The sequence below is a fragment of the Mauremys mutica genome, chromosome 14, assembly GCF_020497125.1.
Source record: "Mauremys mutica isolate MM-2020 ecotype Southern chromosome 14, ASM2049712v1, whole genome shotgun sequence".
Classification (NCBI taxonomy): domain Eukaryota; kingdom Metazoa; phylum Chordata; order Testudines; family Geoemydidae; genus Mauremys; species Mauremys mutica.
The window spans coordinates 40,708,318-40,730,661 of NC_059085.1; the positions used below are offsets into that span (position 1 = coordinate 40,708,318).

Sequence of the window (22,344 nt, forward strand, 5' to 3'; positions counted from 1 at the left end):
TTATTCTGAGTGGATATGTGCCACAAACCAAGCCCAGTTTCCAGTGCTTGAGATGAGGAGTGGCAAAATGCTTCTCTCTCATCCAATACGACTAATGTGTGTTCTTGAATTCTTAATACAACACTCAGGATATTTCTCTGATTATAAAATGAGCTCACAAATCTAAAAAGGCAGTAAGGAAAAAAATAAACAGAGGAAGAAAAATACTCAAGAAAACAGGCTGTTGAATTTCAATTAAATAAGAGTATGGCAAAAAAAAAAACAACCCCTGATATGGATGTTAAATCTATTACATAAAGAAAGCAGCATGATCAGCTTGTGTCAGACACTGACACTGGCAGTATTACCTTCTGAACCACCAAGCGATGGAAGATGTCTCTATATTGCTCAATACCATAAGGGTCTGAATTTACATCAGAATTAACTTTTTTTTTAAAGCCCTTGTCAAGTACACAATTGTCCGAACTTGGCTTACATGCCAACATGTGGATGTGCAATTCTGGAAGGCTTCATTTGCTGAATCCTATGGAGCAAATATAACCGTCCTGTTCCACAGAAACCCTCAGAAGGGCAAGAGAAAGATTGGACACTACTACCGACACTTCCTGAGCTCATCTTGGTTTCAAACTGCACATTCTACAATGGAGTTTTATCACCTACACTCTTTCTAGGAGGGTTGTCTGAGGTGGGGTCTAACACTGAGCTTTTTCTTAAAATTTCTCACTAGTGAACTACCATCACTGCAGCTCCCCCAATGCAAGATTTAAGGCAGATAAATGATGTGGTCTATCCCTGTTCAGAGAGGGCAGGTCTAGATGGCATAGCGATAAAAATTCCAGAAACCATTAACACCTTATCTATATTGAAGTTCCCACTGTTGCTAGGACCAGTGGTAGTGCAGTGGTGAAATATTTTATTTTCAGTGTAGATAAGACCTTATTGTCATTAAAACAAAGCACAAATAACCATAAAGTAAAAGTTTAACTTTAATGCAGTCTCAAGCATCTGTATAGTTGTTTGCAAAGGAAAACAGATTGCATTTTGGTGACTAAACCATACAGAAAACTAAAGTTAAGTATTTACCACAGATTTAAGGAACAATATTCTTGTAATTAGCATACAGGACTGGGAATCAAGAGAGATGGATTTTATTCCTGTCTCTGCCACAGATGCCCTATGTGACTCTGGGCAAGTCACTTATCTGTGTCTTAGTTTCCTCACCTGTAAAATAGGGATAATACCGGTCTCTCAAGGGTATTCCGAGGCTAAATTAATTAAGGCCAGATTCTTCAATCTGCTAAAGGCATTTTTTGTACAACATGAACAATGTAAAGTGGCTTTAAACTAGCCAGAGAATTCCCCATGTTCAAGGAAACTTTACATGAGTAGAGAGAGAGCTGCATACACCGCTTCACTGCCTCCTGCAACAGCCTTCCCACAATCTGCAATGTAAGCCAATGGGTCACAGCAGAATGAAGCTCTGCCACGCCCATTCTGCCATTGGCTGTGCAGCTTTGAATGAGGCAGCTGCAACCGACTCCGTGTGGCATTGGTTGATAAAGGGAGATGAGGAGTGCAATTTTGAACAGGCAATGTTACCTAAACTTATGGAATTGTTTTTCCCTATAAGGAGCTAGATCATGAACATCGACAAAACAATAGAACCACCTACCCCAAAATCAAATTCTGCTTTTGGTGTGTCATACCAGAGGCTTCTCAGGCATACCAGAATTGAGACAAAAATTAATTAAATCTAGACATTCACAGATTCATAGACTTTAGGGCCAGAAGGAACCATAAGATCATCTTGTCTGACCTCCTGTCCGTGCTCAAGTCATGCTTGAATGCTCTGGAATGGCATTCCAGTATTTCTGACTCGGTTTCCTGCTCTGAAATGAGAGATGGCAGCTCAGTAACCTGCCCAGGTTACTGAAATGCCATCTCTCTTTCCAGAACAGGCCTGACGCAGAAGGGATGGAGGTGGCAGTGTGAGGAGATGGTGGCTTCCTCCTCCACTTCTGCTTCTGGGCCATTCTGGAATGTTCCAGGACTACTTTTATTTTTTTAAGGACTTATCACAGGACATCATATTTTACTCAGTTACTCCTATATTGAGCCCAAAAACTTGCATTAGACTAAAGCATTACTTGTATTTGGCTAAAGTATATCTTTCGGAAAGGCTTCCTGTCTCTGTTTGAAGACATCAAGAGATGAAGAATCCACCACTTCCCTTGGTGGTTTTGTTCCAGTGGGTAATTATCCTCAATCTAAAAAATTTGTGCCTAATTTCTAATTTGAATTTGTCCAGCTACAGCCTCCAGCCGTCGGTTCTTGTTATGCCTTTCTGGGAAGATTACAGAGCCCTTTAGTACCTGGTATTTTCTCCCTGTGAAGGGATTTATACACTAATCAAGTCACCTCTCAGTCTTCTTTTTTAATAAGTTAAACAGTTTGAGTAAGTCTCACACTGTTTTTCTCCCACCCTCAAATAATTTTTGTAGCTCTTTTCTGTGCTCTCTCCAATTTTTCAACATCCCTTTAAAAAATGTGGACAACAGAATAATACACAATATTCCAGTATCAGTCTCACTAATGCCATATACAAAGGTAAAAATCACTTCTACTCTCACTCACTACTTTCCTGTTTATACATCCAATGATTGGGTTATTTTTGGCCACAGCAACACACTGGGAGTTCATGTTTTATAGCCTAGTACCAATCCCTGTGGAACCCCACTAGAAACACTCCCATTCAATGATGATTCCCCACCGATGACTATTTTTTGAGATCTGTCTGTTCGGCCTGAATGTTCCTTAACTGTTCCAAACTTTCACATTCATGATTTAAGTATTTTCTTCTTTTCTCTCACCCCATTAGAAAAAAAAAATCCTCAAAACTTACCTCAAAGGAATAGTCAACATTTCTTTCATTCTTCTTGTGTGCCAATCCCTTTACTTCCACTTTTTCAACACTCACTATTAAAAGTAAAGAAATGAGAAGAATAAGAAGGAAGTCCCCAAACACCGAGAAAGCTAGTTATTCTTATCTAGCACCAAAATTTGTTTTGAGAGTGAAGCATGGCAGTATTACAGGTATATACAAAAATAAATTTGCCTCATTCAGTGCACAGGAGGAATGGCGATCATTGAATGGGTAGCTGTTTAATATTTCTTTCAATTTTCATCATTCAACGTGAATCCATGTGACTTAGTTACTGCACAACACCCAAACCCTGCACTGAACACAGAATTCTTTATTTGCTCATGGCCTTTCAGTGGCACTTAAAACCACAGTATCAGAGTTCTTCACAAACGTTAATGAGTTTATCTTCACAACATCCCTGTGAGGAAGGGAGAGATCATCATCCCCATTTTGCAGATGGAAAACTGAAGCACAGAGATTAAGGAGAAAATTGTCAAACATGTCCACTAATATTAGGTGCCTGACTTTTTTCAGAGTGGTTAGCATTTTTATAGTACTTTATATGTTCCAAGCACAGCTCCCATTTGATTTCAGTTACAGTGGGAACACTTCAGTCTGAACACTTAAAATTTGGTGGTGTTTAGGAGGATGCTTCTTTTCGGGGCAGATCATTCCATAACAGTCTACCATAGGGTTTCTTGTGCCTTCCTTTTAAGGATTTGGTACTAGCCACTGTTAATCACAGGTAACTGAACTAGATGGACCACTTAACTGATCCAGAATGGCAATTCCAATGTTAAGGTATTTTTAAAAAATTCAAGATTAGCAATCACTTCAAAAGGATAAACAATGTAACATATATCAGCAAGGGTAACACAGGTAAGAACCAATTTTTTAAAAGTAAACTCTGCATATGAAAAATCAAACATCTGACTCCTTTTACAATTAACTTTAAGGGTCTTAACAGAATTTACAATGGCTTGGTTTTAATTTTTTTTATTTCATAGATGGCTTAAACAGGTTGATGCTTTTTTCAGGATACATTTCCGGTCATGTTTCCTGAAATCAAAGACTGGTTATAGATGAAGGTCTTTGAGACATTTTTGTATATAGACAAGGTTAACAGAAGAATAACTAGACTGTAAAGAGGAGCGTGGAAATCTCACAGCAAAGCAACAGAGCTGAGCAATCAGGGATTAGACTAAATCACCCTTGTGGTTCCTTCTAACCCTATGATTCTATAGGGTAAAATTACAAAATGAAAAACTCTCCATTTAGAACAAATGCTTTGGAAGCCTTTCAGTGAGAAACAACCATGCACTCAGTGTAAAAGAGTATTTTATAGTACATAGGTAGAGACTATCTGCACATAGGTTCAATTTACGTTGTATGTAGAATAGTGGATACACAATTTAAATTGTAAGATCCACATGGCAGGGACTGTGTTGACTTTAATACAGCACCCAGCACACCATTGGCACTCAATAAATAAATATGAGAGAAGCTACCAGTCAACTATTAAAAAGGCAAACCTCATAGGTGAAATTCTATGCCCTGTGTTATGCAGGAGGTCAAACTACATGATCATAATAGTCATTTGTGGTCTTAATCTATTAACTTCATTCACGAAGCTTTGTTTCCTTACAGGAACACTGAAGCATTCAAAGAAAAATACAGCTGATTAAATGTTTGTTTAAAATATGTGCTTGTCTTAAGCAATCAATAAAACACATTCCAAGTCATTGTTTGCTCACAGTTTTTAAACAAATGTATAGTATAGTAACTTAAAAAATGAAAAGAGAAATCATATAGGAGTACCTTTCTAAAACAAAAGAATCCCTAAAAGTGCTGGTAGAATGCCAGGAAAAGTAGAAGTGTGGTAAAAAAATACTCATGTGTGCATAATATAAATTAACTTCTTTAACTTTTAAAAGTTCTTTTTAAACACCCCCCACCCCAATGGTTTCAATTAAAAAAAAACCCAGATATTTTCCCTCATTTAAAAGGGAGGGATAGCTCAGTGGTTTAAGCATTGGCCTGCTAAACCCAGGGTTGTGAGTTCAATCCTTGAGGAGGCCACTTAGGGATCTGGGGCAAAAATTGGTCCTGCTAGTGAAGGCAGGGGGCTGGACTAGATGACCTTTCAAGGTCCCTTCCAGTTCTAGGAGATTGGTATATCTCCAATTATTACCTATTACCTAAAATCATTTATGGTCTGGATCCTGGGAGTAATGGAACACGACAACTTTCCTTGAAGTTGGCACTATTTTATGCCATAGAATTATGAGATCCCAGCAAATACATGAATGGATCTGCTGCTGTGCCAAATTTACAATGCTAAGTTTTGTGATCCAGTTACCATCACATTTTATTTCACCTGCTCTAGCCATTTCGCCGCCCCAAGCACAGTGGCACGCTGCGGGGGGCGCTCTGCCGGTCGCCGGTCCCGCGGCTTCGGTGGACCTCCCACAGACGTGCCTGCGGATGCTCCACCGAAGCTGCGGGACCAGCGGACCCTCCGCAGGGACACCTGCGGGAGGTCCACCAGAGCCGCCTGCCGCCCTCCTGGCGACTGGCACAGCGCTCCCCGCGGCATGCCGCCCCAAGCATGCGCTTGGCGTGCTGGGGCCTGGAGCTGCCCCTGCACTCAGCACACAAAGATTCACATACTGTAAGCCAAGAGGGCTCCATAGAGAATTAAAAAAAAAAAAAGTTGCAATTTTGTGTATAAATGACAACATGGAAATGGGTGGCCAGGACTATAGAAGGTGGCCAGCATGGTCAGTAAGCTGACATAGATGGGAATTGTGGGCTCAACACCTTTCAGAATAGAGCACTCAGAATCTAGTAGTAGTTTGTGTATTAAATTCAGTAACAAGTAAGATAAGAAACAGCACAAACTGGAAGCTTAGGAAACTCTACATCATAACTCCTTTTAACAAATTCTAAATAGTCAATCATCATCATAGCAAATCCCACGGGGACATGGCCTCCTTGCAAACCAAGTGTCACCTGGATCTATCCCTGGTGACGTCATCTGATTGTATATTCAATTTTTTTTTTAACATTAATACTAAATAAACAGAGCTGTGATTATAAACAGAGAGACAATTGGAAACATTGATCTGTCCTAGATATCTCCCCACAGGAACCCTCTGTTTTTAAGAGGGTATCCCAGAGGCCCCACATTTTATAAATTGCTCAGTTGAACTTTCAAACTTATGACCCGATGGGTTCTGTATCATTAAATATTAAAAGGATGACAGAGAAACCTTTAGACTTAAACTATGCTCCATTTAACAAACAGCAAGAAAAACTCTGAATTTTTTTGCCACACATTAACTCACTCAGCAACCATTCCTGAGCACTGTCAAAAGCAGGAGCCATACAATCTGCACTGAAACATTGAGGCAGAATGTGAAGGGTGAGGTATTTAAACAGGGGTGTCCTTTTTTGAAGGGTGGGGGAGAAGAGGAATGTACACAATTACAGAATCTCTCCTTTTGGGAGAGGAAAGAGAAGGTGAAGAGGAGAAATACACATTGTATCACTTCTAAAAGCTGCAAATTTGATAACAGACAATTTTATGAAAAATATTACTGCAAGAATTATATAAATGCTAAATTAAGTTCTAAACTGACAAATTAACAAATGCACATCACTCACAGAAATGGTAGCTAATTATATCAACATTAGAAAAAAAGAGCATCAGTAAGTAAAGTATACCAAAAGACCCTTTTTACTCTCTGTAAAACTAAGAGATGGTGTCCTAACAATGAGTGAGGGAGGATAGATTTACAAATCAGTGTTTCTTTTTGAAGAATCTCTAAAAGTAGCTAAAAGAGCAAAGCTGACTCCAAAAAGGATGAAATTTAATTCATTATGTATAGCGAAATACATGTGTTGATCTGTCACATAAGGATGATACCTTTTATTGTTATATTAGTGATGAAATGTAAATTATTAAACGTCTTGTCACTTAGACATCACCAGAAAGAGTAGGATGATTTGCTGCCAGAGGATTAACCTGCTTTCATGTAAGAAAAGACGGTTACTCACCGTAGTAACTGTTGTTCTTCGAGATGTGTTGCTCCTATCCATTCCATTTAGGTGTGCGCGCCGCGCGTGCACGGCTCTCCGGAACAGCTACTGATGGAGGCTTCGCTCCAGCCTCCGGCGCCAACTCCACCGGCGCCGAAGCCTTCCTCGGCGAGCAGCGCACCGGCAGCACCGAGCCGCTCCGGTGCCGAGGGCCCTCGACACCCGGCACCGACGTCCCGGCACCGCTCCCTCTCCCCAGGAAGGAAGCATAAGGCGCCGAAGACGGTCTCTGCAAAGCATCCGCGGAAACCGTTAGCCCAGCCGCCTCCGACACAAACGGTTCAGGCTGAGGCAGTGCACAGGCAGTGCACGGTGCCGTCGACTCCGGCGCCGCAAGGGCCGTCGAGTCCGGCACCACCCAGCTCCCCGGTACCCACCGAGGGTGAGCTGCGGATCCCGTCCACGCCTGAGGCGTTTGCGACGGCGAGGGAGCTAATCGAGCTCACGGAAGCTCAAAGCCTCCGGCCCCCGGCGCCGCCAGTGCGGGCGCTTAAGTCAGTGGGCAAACCGCTGATGATGCGGCCTCCTTCCCCTGACGAGCGAGACGGTCGGCGCTCCAGGATTCGGTCTCGATCCCGGTCCCACTCTCGGAGACGGTCGCCGCCGCACCGATCCCGATCCGAAAGACGATCAACATCGCGACGCCGCTCCCCGTCTCGGCACCGGTCGCAGTCCTGGCACCGCTCTCAATCGCGGTACCGGTCGCACTCCTGGCAACGGTCCCAGTCCCCGAGTTACCGGCACCGCAGGAGGTCCGGTTCCAAAGACCGCTTTCGGCACCGAGACTCCCGGAGCCACTCACGCTGCCGCCGCTCGCGGTCGAGGTCGGGCTCCAGGCACCGTCGGTCGACCTCCCGGCACCGCCGGTCGAGCTCCCGACGCCGTCGGTCGAGCTCCGGTACCACGCCACACGCAGGTCCCGCTCCCTGATTAGGTCACGCGATGACCGACACCGACCTTCGACACCGGCTAGGCACTTGACGCCGGCATCGGTCGCACGCTCGGGGATCGCCTCAGCTCCTCCCTGGCCCTCTCGTGAGCCCTCCATCGCTTCCCCTGAGGGCAGTGCAGTGGACTTCAGGGCAGAGTCTCACGGACGGGACCATGGACCCCAACAGTGGGGATTTTGGGTTCCCTGGGCCCAACACGAACGAGGGCCTCCCCTTCCGCCGAGGCAGGCGGGTACGGAGCGTTCGGTGCCGGAGGCCACAGTCAGCAGGCCCCCCCCGTCTCCAACGGGAAAGACCAACTCGCCTCAAGGCCCGGTATTGGGGCAGGAGGCCGTGGTGGCTGATCGCCCAAGGGCAGAGCAGACATCTGACGAGGTGCTGCCAGGCCGCTCCTCGTCCTCCTCACCCGACGAGGCGGTGGCGGGGGCATCAACATCCGAACCCCCGCCTATTGACCTAAAGGCACACCAGGACCTTCTCCGCCGTGTGGCAAAGGCTATTAACCTGCCCATTGAGGAGGTCCCAGAGGACGATGACCCAGTAACTGATGTTGTGGGAGCGGAGGCCCCCGTGAGAGTGGCACTGCCCTTTATCCGCACGATACAGCGGAATAATACTACAATCTGGCAGTCGCCTTCCTCAGTCCCCCCCACGGCGCGAGGGGTGGAGAGGAAATATTCCGTCCCGCCGAAGGGGTACGAGTACTTGTACGTGCACCCAACCCCGGACTCTCTGGTGGTCCAATCGGTGAACGACCGGGAGAGGCACGGGCAGCCGGCCGCTGCGCCAAAATCTAAGGAGTCGCGGCGCATAGACCTGTTGGGGCGAAAGATTTATTCAGCGGGTGGCCTTCAGCTCCGCATAGCGAACCAAATGGCGCTCCTTTCCCGGTACACTTTTAACATATTGGGGTGCCTGAGTAAATTTTCGGAGCTGACCCCGCAAGACTCCCGCCGCGAATTCTCGGCACTCCTGGACGAGGGCAGGACGGCCTCCCGGACCTTAATTCGGGCAGCCTTGGACTCCGCTGACTCAGGAGCCAGAACTATGGCTTCCGGGATAACCATGCGGCGCATTGCGTGGCTGCAATCCTCCACCTTGCCGCCGGAGGTGCAATACACCCTCCAGGACCTCCCCTCCAGGACCTCCCCTTCTCAGAGAAGACGGACTCGAGAATTCAGACCCTGAAGGATGGGAGGATTGCTATTCGAACTTTGGGCATGCACACGCCGGCCACCCAGAGACGGCCGTTCCGGCAGCAGCCCTACCGGCCCTTCACCCAGGCCAGGTCTAGGCCATTTAACAATCGCCGGACGGCCCTCTACCGCCGCAGGCCATCAGGGGGCAGGCGTAACCAGACCCAGGGCCCCTCCAAGGCCCCACAAGGCCCAAAACCGGCCTTTTGATGGGACGCCCGAGGACGGCCCACCACTCTCCCCCCAGGATCCATCCCTATTATTTTCAAATCGCCTTTCCCGCTTCCTCCAGGCGTGGTGCTCCATAACATCGGACAGCTGGGTCCTCAACACCGTCCAGCACGGCTACCGCCTGCAGTTTGTTTCGCCCCCTCCCTCCCACCCACCTTCCCCGTCCCTCTTCAGGGACCCCTCTCACGAGCAAGTCCTCTTACAGGAGGTCGAGACTCTGTTGAGCGTGGGTGCTATAGAGGAGGTGCCTCGCAGCAGGAGGGGCAGGGGATTCTATTCCAGATACTTTCTCATCCCCAAGGCGAAAGGAGGCCTTCGTCCCATATTAGACCTCCGGGAGCTCAACAGACACCTGTGCAAGCTCAGGTTTCGTATGGTGACCTTGGGGACCATTATTCCTTCCTTGGATCCGGGAGACTGGTTTGCCGCCCTCGACATGAAGGACGCATACTTTCATGTGGCAATTTACCCCCCCCCCCCAGACGCTACCTGCGCTTCGTGGTCAACGACGCTCACTACCAGTTTGCGGTACTACCCTTCGGCCTCTCCACCGCACCGAGAGTGTTCACCAAGTGTATGGCAGTCGTGGCCGCAGCCCTCCGCCGTCGTCGAATACATGTGTACCCGTATCTCGACAACTGGCTGATTCGCGGTCGGTCCCAAGAACTGGTAGCGGCTCAGGTGACCGAAATACTGTATCTGTTCCGTTCACTAGGCCTGCTTATCAATGCCGAGAAGTCCAGCTTAATTCCAGCACAAAGGGTGGAGTTCATAGGAGCGGTCCTCGACTCCAATTTAGCCAGAGCCTGCCTCCCTCGTCCTCGGCACGAGACGATGGTCTCGTTCATACGGGCACTGCAGGCCTTCCCTACAACGACGGTGCGATCCTGCCTGCGCCTACTGGGTCACACGGCAGCGTGCACGTTTGTGACCGCGCACGCAAGGCTGCGTCTTCGCCCGTTCCAAATGTGGCTGGCATCGGTGTACCGCCCCCATCGCGACCCCATAGACATGGTGGTGACGGTTACAAAGCCCACTCTCCAGACGCTCACCTGGTGGCTGGATCCGGGGATTGTCTGCGCAGGGGTCCCGTTCCGCCCTCCTCGCCCGTCTGTCACCCTGACCACAGACGCCTCAGCGCTTGGATGGGGTGCTCACATAGGAGACCTGCATACCCAGGGTCTCTGGTCAGCCCGGGAGCTCTCCCTCCACATCAACATCCGGGAGCTGAGAGCGATCCGCTTGGCGTGTCTCGCCTTTCGGGCCCACCTCCAGGACCGCTGTGTAGCAGTGTACACAGACAACACCACAGCAATGTTCTATGTGAACAAGCAGGGCGGAGCCCGATCCTCCCCGCTTTGCAAGGAAGCGATGCTCCTATGGGATCTTTGCGTGACCCTCTCGATTCGCCTAGAAGCGTTTTTTCTGCCAGGGGTGCAGAACACGTTGGCCGACCATCTCAGCAGGTCCTTCGCCTCCCACGAGTGGTCCCTTCGCCCAGATGTGGCTTACACAATCTTCCAGAGGTGGGGGTTTCCCCAGATAGACCTGTTTGCCTCCAGGGCCAACAGGAAGTGTCACAGGTTCTGCTCGTACCAGGGTCGAGCTCCGGGCTCCCTCTCAGATGCGTTCCTCCTGCCATGGACGGATCCCCTCCTCTACGCGTTCCCCCCGTTTCCGCTCGTACACCGGGTGTTACTCAAGCTTCGGAGGGACAGGGCCCACGTAATACTCATTGCTCCGGCCTGGCCGAGACAGCACTGGTACACCCTGCTGCTCGAGTTATCAGTTCGGGATCCCATTCCCCTTCCGTTATGGCCGGACCTCATCACTCAGGACCTCGGCAGGCTTTACCACCCGAACCTACAGTCGCTGCATCTTACAGCTTGGTTCCTGAGTGGTTGACCAACGCAGAAAGGGGTTGTTCGTTGGCGGTGCAACAAGTACTGCTCGAAAGTAGAAAGCCTTCGACGCGCTCTACCTACCTCGCGAAGTGGAAACGCTTCGCGATCTGGTGCGACCAACGAGGTCTTAACCCATTCTTGGTCCCCATCCCGACCATCCTCGACTACCTCTGGTACCTGAAAGGTCAAGGTCTAGCGATCTCTTCCCTGAAGGTGCACCTGGCGGCTCTGTCGGCCTTTCGGCCCGCCATAGGAGGCCGGTCCGTCTTCTCTAACCCGATGGTGCCCGCTTCCTTAAAGGTCTAGACCGTCTGTACCCGCCGGTACGTCATCCTACTCCAACTTGGGATTTGAACCTGGTTCTGGCTCAGATGATGAGACCACCCTTCGAGCCCCTGGCCACGTGCTCTCTGCTTCATCTCACCTGGAAGACGGCCTTCCTCGTGGCAATCACATCCGCCAGACGAGTCTCGGAACTCCGCGCCCTGACGGCCGGTCCCCCGTATACCGTCTTCCATGGGGACAAGGTGCAGCTTCGACCGCACCCGGCCTTCCTCCCCAAGGTGGTGTCGGCCTTCCACCTCAACCAAGAGATCTTCCTCCCGGTCTTCTTCCCGAAGCCGCACGCCTCACCTCGTGAGCAGCAGCTCCACACCCTGGACGTCCGCAGGGCCCTCGCTTTTTACATCGACCGGACGAAGCCCTTCCGGCGTTCGACCCAGCTATTTGTGGCGATTGCCGATCGCATGAAAGGCGAGCCGGTCTCCTCGCAGCGGATTTCATCCTGGGTGACGTCATGTATACGAACGTGCTACGAGCTTGCTCGCGTCCCCCCATGCCGACTCACCGCACACTTGACGAGGGCGCACGCCTCGTCGGCCGCCTTCCTGGCCCATGTCCCCATCCAGGACATCTGTAGAGCGGCCACCTGGTCTTCTGTACACACCTTCGCTTCCCACTACGCGTTGGTGCAACAGTCTCGAGACGATGCAGCCTTCGGCTCAGCAGTCCTACACTCGGCCACGTCTCACTCCGACCCCACCGCCTAGGTAAGGCTTGGGAATCACCTAAATGGAATGCATAGGAGCAATCACTCGAAGAAGAAAAGACGGTTACTCACCATAGTAACTGTTGTTCTTCGAGATGTGTTGCTCCTATCCATTCCAGACCCGCCCTCCTTCCCCACTGTCGGAGTAGCCGGCAAGAAGGAACTGAGGAGCGGACGGGCCGGCTGGGGTATATATCCAGCGCCATAGCGGCGCCACTCCAGGGGGCGCCCAGCCGGCCCGCCGGAGTTGCTAGGGTAAAAATGTTCCGGAGAGCCGTGCACGCACGGCGCGCACACCTAAATGGAATGCATAGGAGCAATCACTCGAAGAAGAAGTTACCTAATAAATAAATCACCGTCTAATCAAGGTACGAAACATGGACATTACATCAATTGATCTTGCAGCCTCTATGCAAGTGCAAAGTCTGTTTCTGCTGAGAAGTACTCAAGTTGTGTAATAATTTAATATACAACTTATACGTCCCTCTATAAAGGAATGCAGAATATGATAGCTGTTGGAAAGGTATGAAAGCGTAGTATGATCTTCTGACATGGACAGACTGAAAAACTGTCCTTATGAAGCTGCAGCAGAAGACAGAATCACAAGGGATAATCTCTCCTCATCTGGGGGCAATTATAAGGTGACTACTTAACGTTACTGTGCAGAGTTCTTTCCCAATGACTGGATTTTTCAGCGTAAAAGCACATTGTGTTATACTGTTATCAATCTACTAAATTCATGCTTATATTCTTCTAGTTGCTGACTGGTATACTTGTTACTTAGCAACTCAATTATGTACTTAGCAACGTGGAAGTGAAGAAAGACAGTTGTAAAGCAGAACACTCAAAATGTTCTTAAGAGCTCTATGCAGTGTTCTTGTAGCTGGGTCAGTCCCAAGATAATAAAGACGCAAGATGGGTGATGTAATGTTTTTTATTGGACCAACTTCTGTTGGGAGAGAGACAAGCTTTCAAGCTACACAGAGTCTTCTTCAGTTCTTCTTAACCCAAACCCAAACATTTTACTGAAGACTTCCCTAGGTGTACGGTTACCTTGAGGGAACAATCCCTTCACTAGATCCAAAGACCACCAAGGTGACAGACTTTTGTTTTGTGAGTTAATTTAATAGAATTTATCAGATTTACTCAATTTTCATATTCTTCCAGTCTTTTTGAGTTTACATATCCCATATTAAATATTAGGAATAGGATCACATATGGTAAGTTCTTCCTCAATGCTCCTAACCTGCCTACTGGACCAGCTCTGTCAGGCTTGTACTATCTCCTTCCATTTTCTTCTGATGTAGAGGGGTAGGACCAAGCTGTGTGGTTTACCCTTGAATCGGAACAGTTTTTAGAAAAGGCAAAAGTATGGAGAAGGGAGAGGAGAAAGTCCTACAAGGATTCCTGACAGGCCTTTGCTTTTTCATCCACTTATGCAATTTAAGATAGTGGCCAAGCCGGGGTCCACTGTAACAGCTGCCCCTGGAACCTCTTGGTAGCTACTACCAGTATGTCAGCTTATCTCTTGTCTTCTGCACTTCCTCTTGTTGGCCTGTTTTCCACTCTCTTGGGTCTGCTCTGCAGATGGGAAACAGAAGTTTTACATGGCTCCTCACATGTAGTTGTTGCCACAGAGGATCCTTTTTCCTTCATGAAGCACAGGCGTTCTTGGGGGACTAAGAGAGGGAGAAAGAACTATCTATCCTAAAAAGCTTAGTAGATAAAATGTCAAATGATGGTGGGATCCAAATCAGTCTCACAATGGGGCATATTGTCTTTCTGTAGATGCCCACCATAAGGCAGCAAAGAGCTGCTCTGTGAGAGCTCCCTCTGAGACAATGATGAAACTGGAGCTGTGAAGAAAAGGAGCTATAGCCAGAAAAGAAGCAGCAAAACACCTGGTCTTCTGATTGTCTCCACTACCTACCTTAGAAGAGCAGCAGCACATTGTAGCTGGAAACTGGTGTTCTCCTGGTGCAGTGAAAATAACTTCCCAGTCAACGGCAGTGATGTCCATAGAATGCTAATGGTGGAACGCTCAGGAGAGCTGTCATTTTTCCTTGCTACTTGGAAATTAAAGACTTTCTTCCGGTTAATAGAATGGGTTTAGCACTGGGCTCAATACACATTGTTATTTGGTGACAATGTGATCCTAGTTTAATTTAAAATAATGCTCAGAAACCTACAGGCTGCATTATCCCACAGGAAGGAATTACACAGCTTTAAAAAAAATGTTAATTTATTTTTTGGCAGCATATGGAAAACTCAATATTCATGGGCTGTGTCCCCTGCCTCCATTCAAATGGCTACTATTCAGCATAATTCTGTCTATTTCCTCAGTTTGGTTCATTTAATTTGAAGACTCTGAGTAACCCTTTCATGTTTCTCCAAAACAGGATCTAGATTAAAAATAACCCAAACCTTTGCCCATATATTTTAGCTCTTACAAGCTAAAATCTAAACAATGTATGAATTTAATGAACAGAGAAAAGTGCTGTCAGCATTTTAGCTAGCCACAAAAGGCCACAATGTTTACCTACATAATCATTCCAGGATTTTATTATATTTAAGGGGCTATGGAAAAACATCTCACTGTCTGCACTGAACGTGGGAGATGACTCATATCTGGAGAGGAAAATCTAAAACCCAGATGAATATCATTCAGCTGTTTTCAGAAAAAAAACATATGTTCAAACACTAGAACCTAAATAATTGAAGTTTTTCTTACCAAATATTTTGGGCTATCAGCACTAAGTTTTGTGTTACCACCATAAAACTACATAGCTTACTCACTTTACAGACAGCTGCCACAGGTTTGCTTGTTTTTTTTTTGTTTTTTTTTAAAGTTAAAACATTTGTACTGAATAATTTATTCAAAAGGAGCTGCTGTAATAGACGTATTGTAGATCAGCTCCTGGCACTCTTAGGAAGTGTGAGAACAGTCACATGCTAAACTAGACAGGTGCTATTCCTTTAAAAGTATACTTCTCATGGACCCAGAGCTAAAGCTATAATGTGGTAGGCAGAAAAGAAGGGAGGAGGGGAAACCTCCGGACAACAAAACTGAACTGTGTAGCAAGGACAAGGAAGGCTTCAAGAGTCCTCTCTTATTAGTTACAGATACTGCAGCTACAGAGGAAACATTTATTTTTACTTTATTAAGAATACTCTTCAAAAGTTGGTTTAAGGAAAAATGTCCTCTATAAAAGCACAAAATACCTGGACAGTAATCTTGCATGCCCCTCTTTTTTACAGGGTGTGTGTGTGGCAGGGAGTACACTATTCAGACTCTTTAGGCATACAGTTGCATGTGTAGGCAGGCACCAAGCCTGCAAAGATGTGAAAGTGTGGCCATACCTTCATGAACTGTGAAGTATTTCCCTACTGCCTTATACTGCACAGTGTATAAAGTTAAGCATGTGCAGGATTGAGGTCTCAATCTGAACATATGATTACCATATTTGTGTACACAAACTGGGTAACTGTACACCTAACTGCATCTAATTAACTATTTGTACACAAATGTGGGAATACATGTAAATTACGCATGCAACTGGATGCCTGATTTGCCTAAAAATCAGGCCCCATGTTTGGTCTTAGTTTTCAAGTTAGAAGACAAATAGTAATTTTCTCTAATCAGAGTAAAATTCTGATTTTCAGAAGTGTGCTCATGAAATTACTGTGACTGTATGCATAAATGCTCAGTTGCAAACAGTTTCAGTACCTGAATATTTTTGCACAGGCTTTTCATGTCTAATCACACATTCCAAACCAGTGAAAAATATCTTTTAGCATAATCTACAAGAGAGCAGATATGTAAAACTTTGTTTGTAAATTAAATATATAACTTTTTGGAGAAGTAATGTGCCCACACTCCAAACTACACTTTACTTTCAGTCTGGTTCTAACTGACCAAGGGATTGTTTTATTTAATGTCCTTACTCAGTCTGCCTCTGAACATTAGGAGATCTAGGCTTTTTTGTTTGTTTGTTTGTTTTTTAAAGGGAGAGGTCTATCCTACAGAGAGAATGCTCCTTGGCAAGAATCTTTAATTCAGCAAGAAACAAAACGTAACTAGTTGACTATAAATCCTAGTTCAAAAAGTTTTATAACTTGGTGTATAAAACAAATCTCAAAGAGAGCCATTTTCTATGGAAAAATATGTACGAGCTTAGCTGTACTAGGACTTAGCCTCTCTCTGTGCCCACAACACACACAAATTGTACTAAAACGAAGGCCATGCTAAAATCCCACCACCTCCCAAAGAGGAAAAACCTACTGCAACTGAAGATGCCAAATTTCTAGATACACCTAAAACAGATATGTGCTGTCAGCTGAATAAAGGCATCTGAATAAAGACACACCCCATCCTGACACATTTTGGAAGGAACCCATCCACAGAAGAGCACTGTAAACCAAATTTATGTTCCCCCTGAAACTGGGAGTCTTGTTTTGAGCCCTGATATTCTCCTGGGTTGTAAGAAATAGCCTCAATTCAGAAGGCCAGATTCTTACACCGTTAGCCACGATGACTAGAGTGGTCCCACTTAAAAACAGTGAAACAACTGGTAAAATAAGAGTGCTATTCCACCCACATACAGGGATTAGAATCTGGCCCAACATAATCAAACTATATCAGCTCTATGAGAATGGAATTATTAGTAGAAAGTCCTATTTTAAAGCACCCAAAATATTATTTTAAATAACTTATGTTGCCTGATAGTCGTAACTTTTACATTAAAAGTTTCTCCTCTGATCCAAAACCATGATTAAGTCAATAAATGCCCCAGGTTCTACATTCATTCAGATAAACGGGGAACTAGCATATAAGGTTAATTTTGTTTTCCATACAAAATTATTCGAGTTCCATTATCTGAAACAAAAACAGGAATGTGTCCAATCAGGTCTGAAAAGGGTGTGCAGATTGAAGTTCTAAGATTAGAACTTGACTGAATCCACCAGATCGGGATCTGATTATTTTATTTATATTTTTATTTACAACATGTTCAAAACATGAATGTGGTCTGCAGTACATAGCCATGTTAGCGTACAAGAGGCCACGTCAGTGAGATTACAATGCAGCAGCTGCTGGGACAGCATGCCTTGGCTTGTAGTGCTATCTGGTGATAAAAGACCAAAGTATTAAGAGCAGATGGCAGCCTGTTCAAATCTTTACTGAATGATTTCTGCAGCTCTGAATAAGTTAAAATTGTATAGTTCTGAAACAAAATGGAGCAAGAGCAGGTATTTCAAACTCACCAACAAAAAAATTATTCAAGCTAATCTTTTCAAGTTAAACACCAGATTTGTGGGACCAACCTACAAGAGGCAAAAACTCCAAGTTTTTGTTCATATCAAAACATTGTTCATATTATTTATTATTGATCACGTTTATTACGGTAGTCCCTAAAGGGCCAGTGAAGATTGGGGCTCCATTATGCAACGCACTGCACAAACACAGTAGTAGATTGTAACCCCTTTGGGGCAGGGACTGTCTCAATAGACAAGACAGACAACTGTGGGAATGGGTATAACACACAAGCAGAACGAATGTGATGGCAACAAATATGTTAGTGCCACAATTTTTGGGGCGTGGAAGGGCAGGGGACTAGTTAGAAGGGGATATGCTAAAAGACAAATGGAAGGGAAGGGAGATGAGGGGGTCCTGGCAAGGGAGAAGAGAGTCAGGTGTAAAATGAAGCCCAAGCAAAGAGTGTCTGAGGGACGTAGAGGGAGAAGGTTGGAACAAAACAGCCCATCAGTACAGGGTGGAGGAAGTCCAGACAAAACTAGGAAGTTTTTGGAATGTTTAGAGTCCCTGCTTTGGCTGCTCCTGTTCCTACTGGCTGGAGTCTCTGCAGATTTATCAAGACCATATGGTGGGGTAGAGGAAAGGGAAGGCATCACATAGGTCCTAGTGCCTCTGTTGCTGATGGATGTGGTTTTTGATCAGAACACCCGCTTGAAAAGGGACCCTAGTGGCTCCGGTCAGCACTACTGACCAGGCTGTTAAAAGTCTGGTTGGCAGCGCAGCAGGGCTAAGACAGACTCCCTGCCTGCCTTGGCTCTACACGACTCCCGGAAACAGCAGCATGTCCCCCCTCCAGCTCCTAGGCATAGGGGCAGCCAGGGGACTCCGTGCACTGCCCCCACCCCAGCTCCCATTCGCCAGAAACCGTGGCCAATTGGAGCTGCGGGGATGCTGCCTGCAGACGGGGAGGTGCACAGACCCACCTGGCCGCACCTTCACTTAGGAGCCAGAGGGGAGACATGCCGCTGCTTCGAGGAGCTGCCTGAGGTAAGCGCCGCCTGGAGCCTGCACCTCCTCCTGCGACCCAACCCCCTGCTCCAGCCCAAACCCCTCAATCTCAGCCCAGAGCCCTCTCCTGCACCCCAAACCCCTCATCCCCAGCCCCACCCCAGAGCCTGCACCCTCAGCCAGAGCCCTCACTTCCTCCCACACCCCAACCCCCTGAGCCAGCTTCGTGAAAATGAGGGAGGGTGGGGAGAGTGAGTGAAAGGGGCAGGGGGATAGAGTGAGTGAAAGGGAGGGGGGATAGAGTGAGCAGGGGCAGGGCATTGGAGAAGGGGTGTGGCCTCATATGATGGGCGTGGCAGGGGGTGGGGCAAGGGTGTTTGGTTTTGTATGAGTAGAGAGTTGGCAATCCTCCTGATGGAGCATCTCCTCCACTGGTCTGGGTCTGAGGGATGTTGGGGAGACGAGGGCCTCTGGCTAGACCTCCTTGAACCCCCTTCTTCCCCAGTGCAGGAGTACCTGCTTTGGCTGCTTCTGCTCCTATCAGCTAGAGTTTCTGGATTTGTCAACTTAAATTTTAAATCCTTAATTTTCAGTATTGCATGTGCATAAGTGCACGTTTTTCTAAAACTTTAGGCCCCAACATTCTGATTTATGCTAATTTGTAAAAAAAAAAAAAAAAAAAAAAACCACAATCCTGTGTTCAATAAAGCATGACTGCACATTGGTTCCCAGTAGGGATACAGCAATAATTCAACTTTATTTCACCTGCTAATACTCAGCATTTGTAGGTCACCTTTTCAGTGCATTGTAGAACCATTAGATAATTAATCCTCACAACATCTCTGTGATCCTGATATGAAAAAAAAAGAGAGATAAACCCTATGGGGAAACTGAGGTAGCGATTTGAACTGTATTGGTCAAAGTCACTGGGAATCCCTGGGAACTGGGATTAAAGTCCCAAGAGGTTGTTCTCTAACCACGAGACTATGCTGTGCCTTGAAGATAAGTGATGGATACAATCACATTTTAAATTCAAACCCTCTGCCCCCACCATGCCTTGCTAGCAGATACCAATAGGAAGACCTCTACAAATTCTTTAATATCTGCCTATTGAATGCCATTCTTTTTATTGAAGACAATAGGCTTTATTTATTTTAAACTCCCTCCACACACCAATTAATAACTAGATCATATCAAACCTGCTTTTATAACAAAATTGAATTGTTTCCACTCTTATACCCATCTTCATGTGATGGTCTATAGGAAATTATTTCCCAAACACTTCATAAGCATTAGTCGCCAATCCTATCGCCATTTAAACTATACAAATTGAATAATTCATCCACAGAGGCAGAAAACACAACAAAGGAATAATCCTTCTAGGGCATCGTTGTGCTTTATGCCACTTCCTTTCAGCTGTGTATATTAATGATGTAATTTCAGCAGGGTTATCCCTTCCAGTTCTGTTAAAAATAGCATGTGCATGATACACTGATGAAATTGATCCACTCTAGGCGGTGAGGTAATGCAATAAATCCATTGCTCTTTAACAGAGGCATAAAGAGCAAGTTAGAAAGGAAAATGAAGCATTGACTTTTCCGCTTAGCTCCATTTTTTAATTGGGAAAAAAGTCCTGTAAAATCATTTTTACTCTAATCCAGGAGTTCTCAAAAGGTGGGTTGGGACCCCAAAGTGGGTCACAACTCCATTTTAATGGGGTCACCAAGGCAGGTGTTGGCCCTGGGCCCCAGCAAGTCTGAAGCCGAAGCCCAAGCCCAGGGCTAAGGCTACATGCCCCCCGCCCATGGCAGAAGCCCTTGGGCTTCAGCTTTACCCACCTTCCCCTCATCTGGGGCAGCAGGGCTTGGGCGAGCTTGGTCTTCAGGTCCCCCCCGTCCTGGGGTAGTGTAGTAATTTCTGTTGTCAGAAGGGGGTCACAGTGCCATGAAGTTTGAGAACCGCTGCTCTAGCCATATGCACTGTTAAACATAATTACATATTGAAAGATTTTCCAGCTAAGAGTTACCAACAGAGGGTGGAGTTTGGATACCTCAACGATTATTTTTTCCTGCTTTCAAAAACATTTGGGTTTCTTGTAAGTTTAACCTTAACTCTGAACTTTCCGCTTTAAGTAGTTGGTATTTATGTACTACGCAACATTAATATAAGAATTTATTTTATACCCTTAAACTAATGAGATGTACAGTCAACCTTAATTTCAAAGGGCTTTTTTGTGTCTGTCAGAGATGTGAGGCATTATCTCCATTTTACATATGAGAAAACTGAAAACAGAGAAGTGACTGACTAAGGTCATATTCAGGAAGTTCCTTCACACATCGAGGGCTAAAACTCAGTAGACTGCCAGACTTGTGCCTAAACCACAAGACCATCTTTCCTTCTTTTATAATGGCTCCTTTAAAGAACAGCATTTACACTGGAGAAACTTCCAAAAATAAATTACATTTTTACATCCCATTGTCTTTCATGCATTATTTCCTATGCCACATTTATAAATCAAAAGATACAGAAAAACATGTTACATTTGCACTTCAATCACTTGCAAATCTGAAAACGTTCCATGATTTTTGATCTTGTGCATTGAGATATCTGATATGCAAATCCCAGGAATGGCATCAGCTGGACCTTAGATTGCAACAGGACATTTTTAAAAAGTGAAAGCTTCCTTCTTTAAAAGCATTTGTCCTTCAATTGAATTTACAAGCTACCATTTGCAAGAGGTCTGACATTAGTGGAAGTTTGATTACACTGGTTGTTTCTTTCTCACAGTCCACCTGTTCCTTATGCCAAATACTGAATGTGTGAAATCATGACCACTTCCATGGCAATAAACTGTTATCCAACACAAGAGAAATTCACTTTAGAATTTAAAAGAAGGGGAGCAGAGTAGAGAAATATTTGCAGTAATAGCAGGGGAAGCAGAGAAAATTGGTGGCAAAGTAGACAGCTTTTTAGGAAGTGTTCTTATCTTTCCCCTCCACCCACCTCCTCATTTTTAAACCAGGCCAACATTGTCATGTTAGTGTTCATTACTGGAAATATTACATCTCCTCCTGATGCTTATTTCACTATTTGAATCCATAATATATGGTTTGTGATTTCCAGTGGTGCCAAGTCTTGCAATTTTATCTCAAGTCTCATGATATTTGGTATTTTTCTTACACTCTCAGCTTCTGGCTTCCTATGATGATGTGAGAATATCAGCTTTCATTTAAAAGAAAAGTTTCTAGCCCTCATGTTTAGAGAGAAAAATTTGAAAATGTGAACCCTAAATAGGACACCAAAGATAGATAAAAGCTTTTGGCTCTTTTTTTTTAAATCTGATGTTTCCAAGGCCTGACTCATGAATTTTGAATGCTTGGAGGTGACAATACTGGCTATCACAATGAAAATCCCTCTGACCTCAGGCAACACTCCCAATTTCTATTTACTTGACTGTAAACAAAAAAGTATTTCTAAAACCAAATTATGTGTTGTGATTGATGGTCTGGACTTCTTGTCTCTAATTCATAACAATGGAAAATGAGAGGGATGGGGGGGGGGTGGAGGGAATGTTTGGCTTTGAGGAAAATCCTATCTGCTTTTTGAAAGAACAATATAGACAATGGCTGGGACAGAGACATGCAGGCTGGTCTGCGAAGTATGGTCTCCAACCTTGGCCATTAAACCTTTGAAAGATGGTAATTAATCATTTTTAAGGGTTTTTGTACC

General features: G+C 45.6%; 1 protein-coding gene across 1 annotated transcript in view; it reads right to left on the reverse strand.

The window, feature by feature from the left end:
• Positions 1 to 22,344, reverse strand: part of ZCCHC14 (zinc finger CCHC-type containing 14) — an 86,144-nt gene that overhangs the window by 24,406 nt on the left and 39,394 nt on the right. Inside the window, exon 3 of the mRNA XM_044986782.1 lies at positions 2,903 to 2,976. Within this exon, the coding sequence (XP_044842717.1) occupies positions 2,903 to 2,976 (74 nt within the window). The remainder of the gene's footprint in view (positions 1 to 2,902; positions 2,977 to 22,344) is intronic.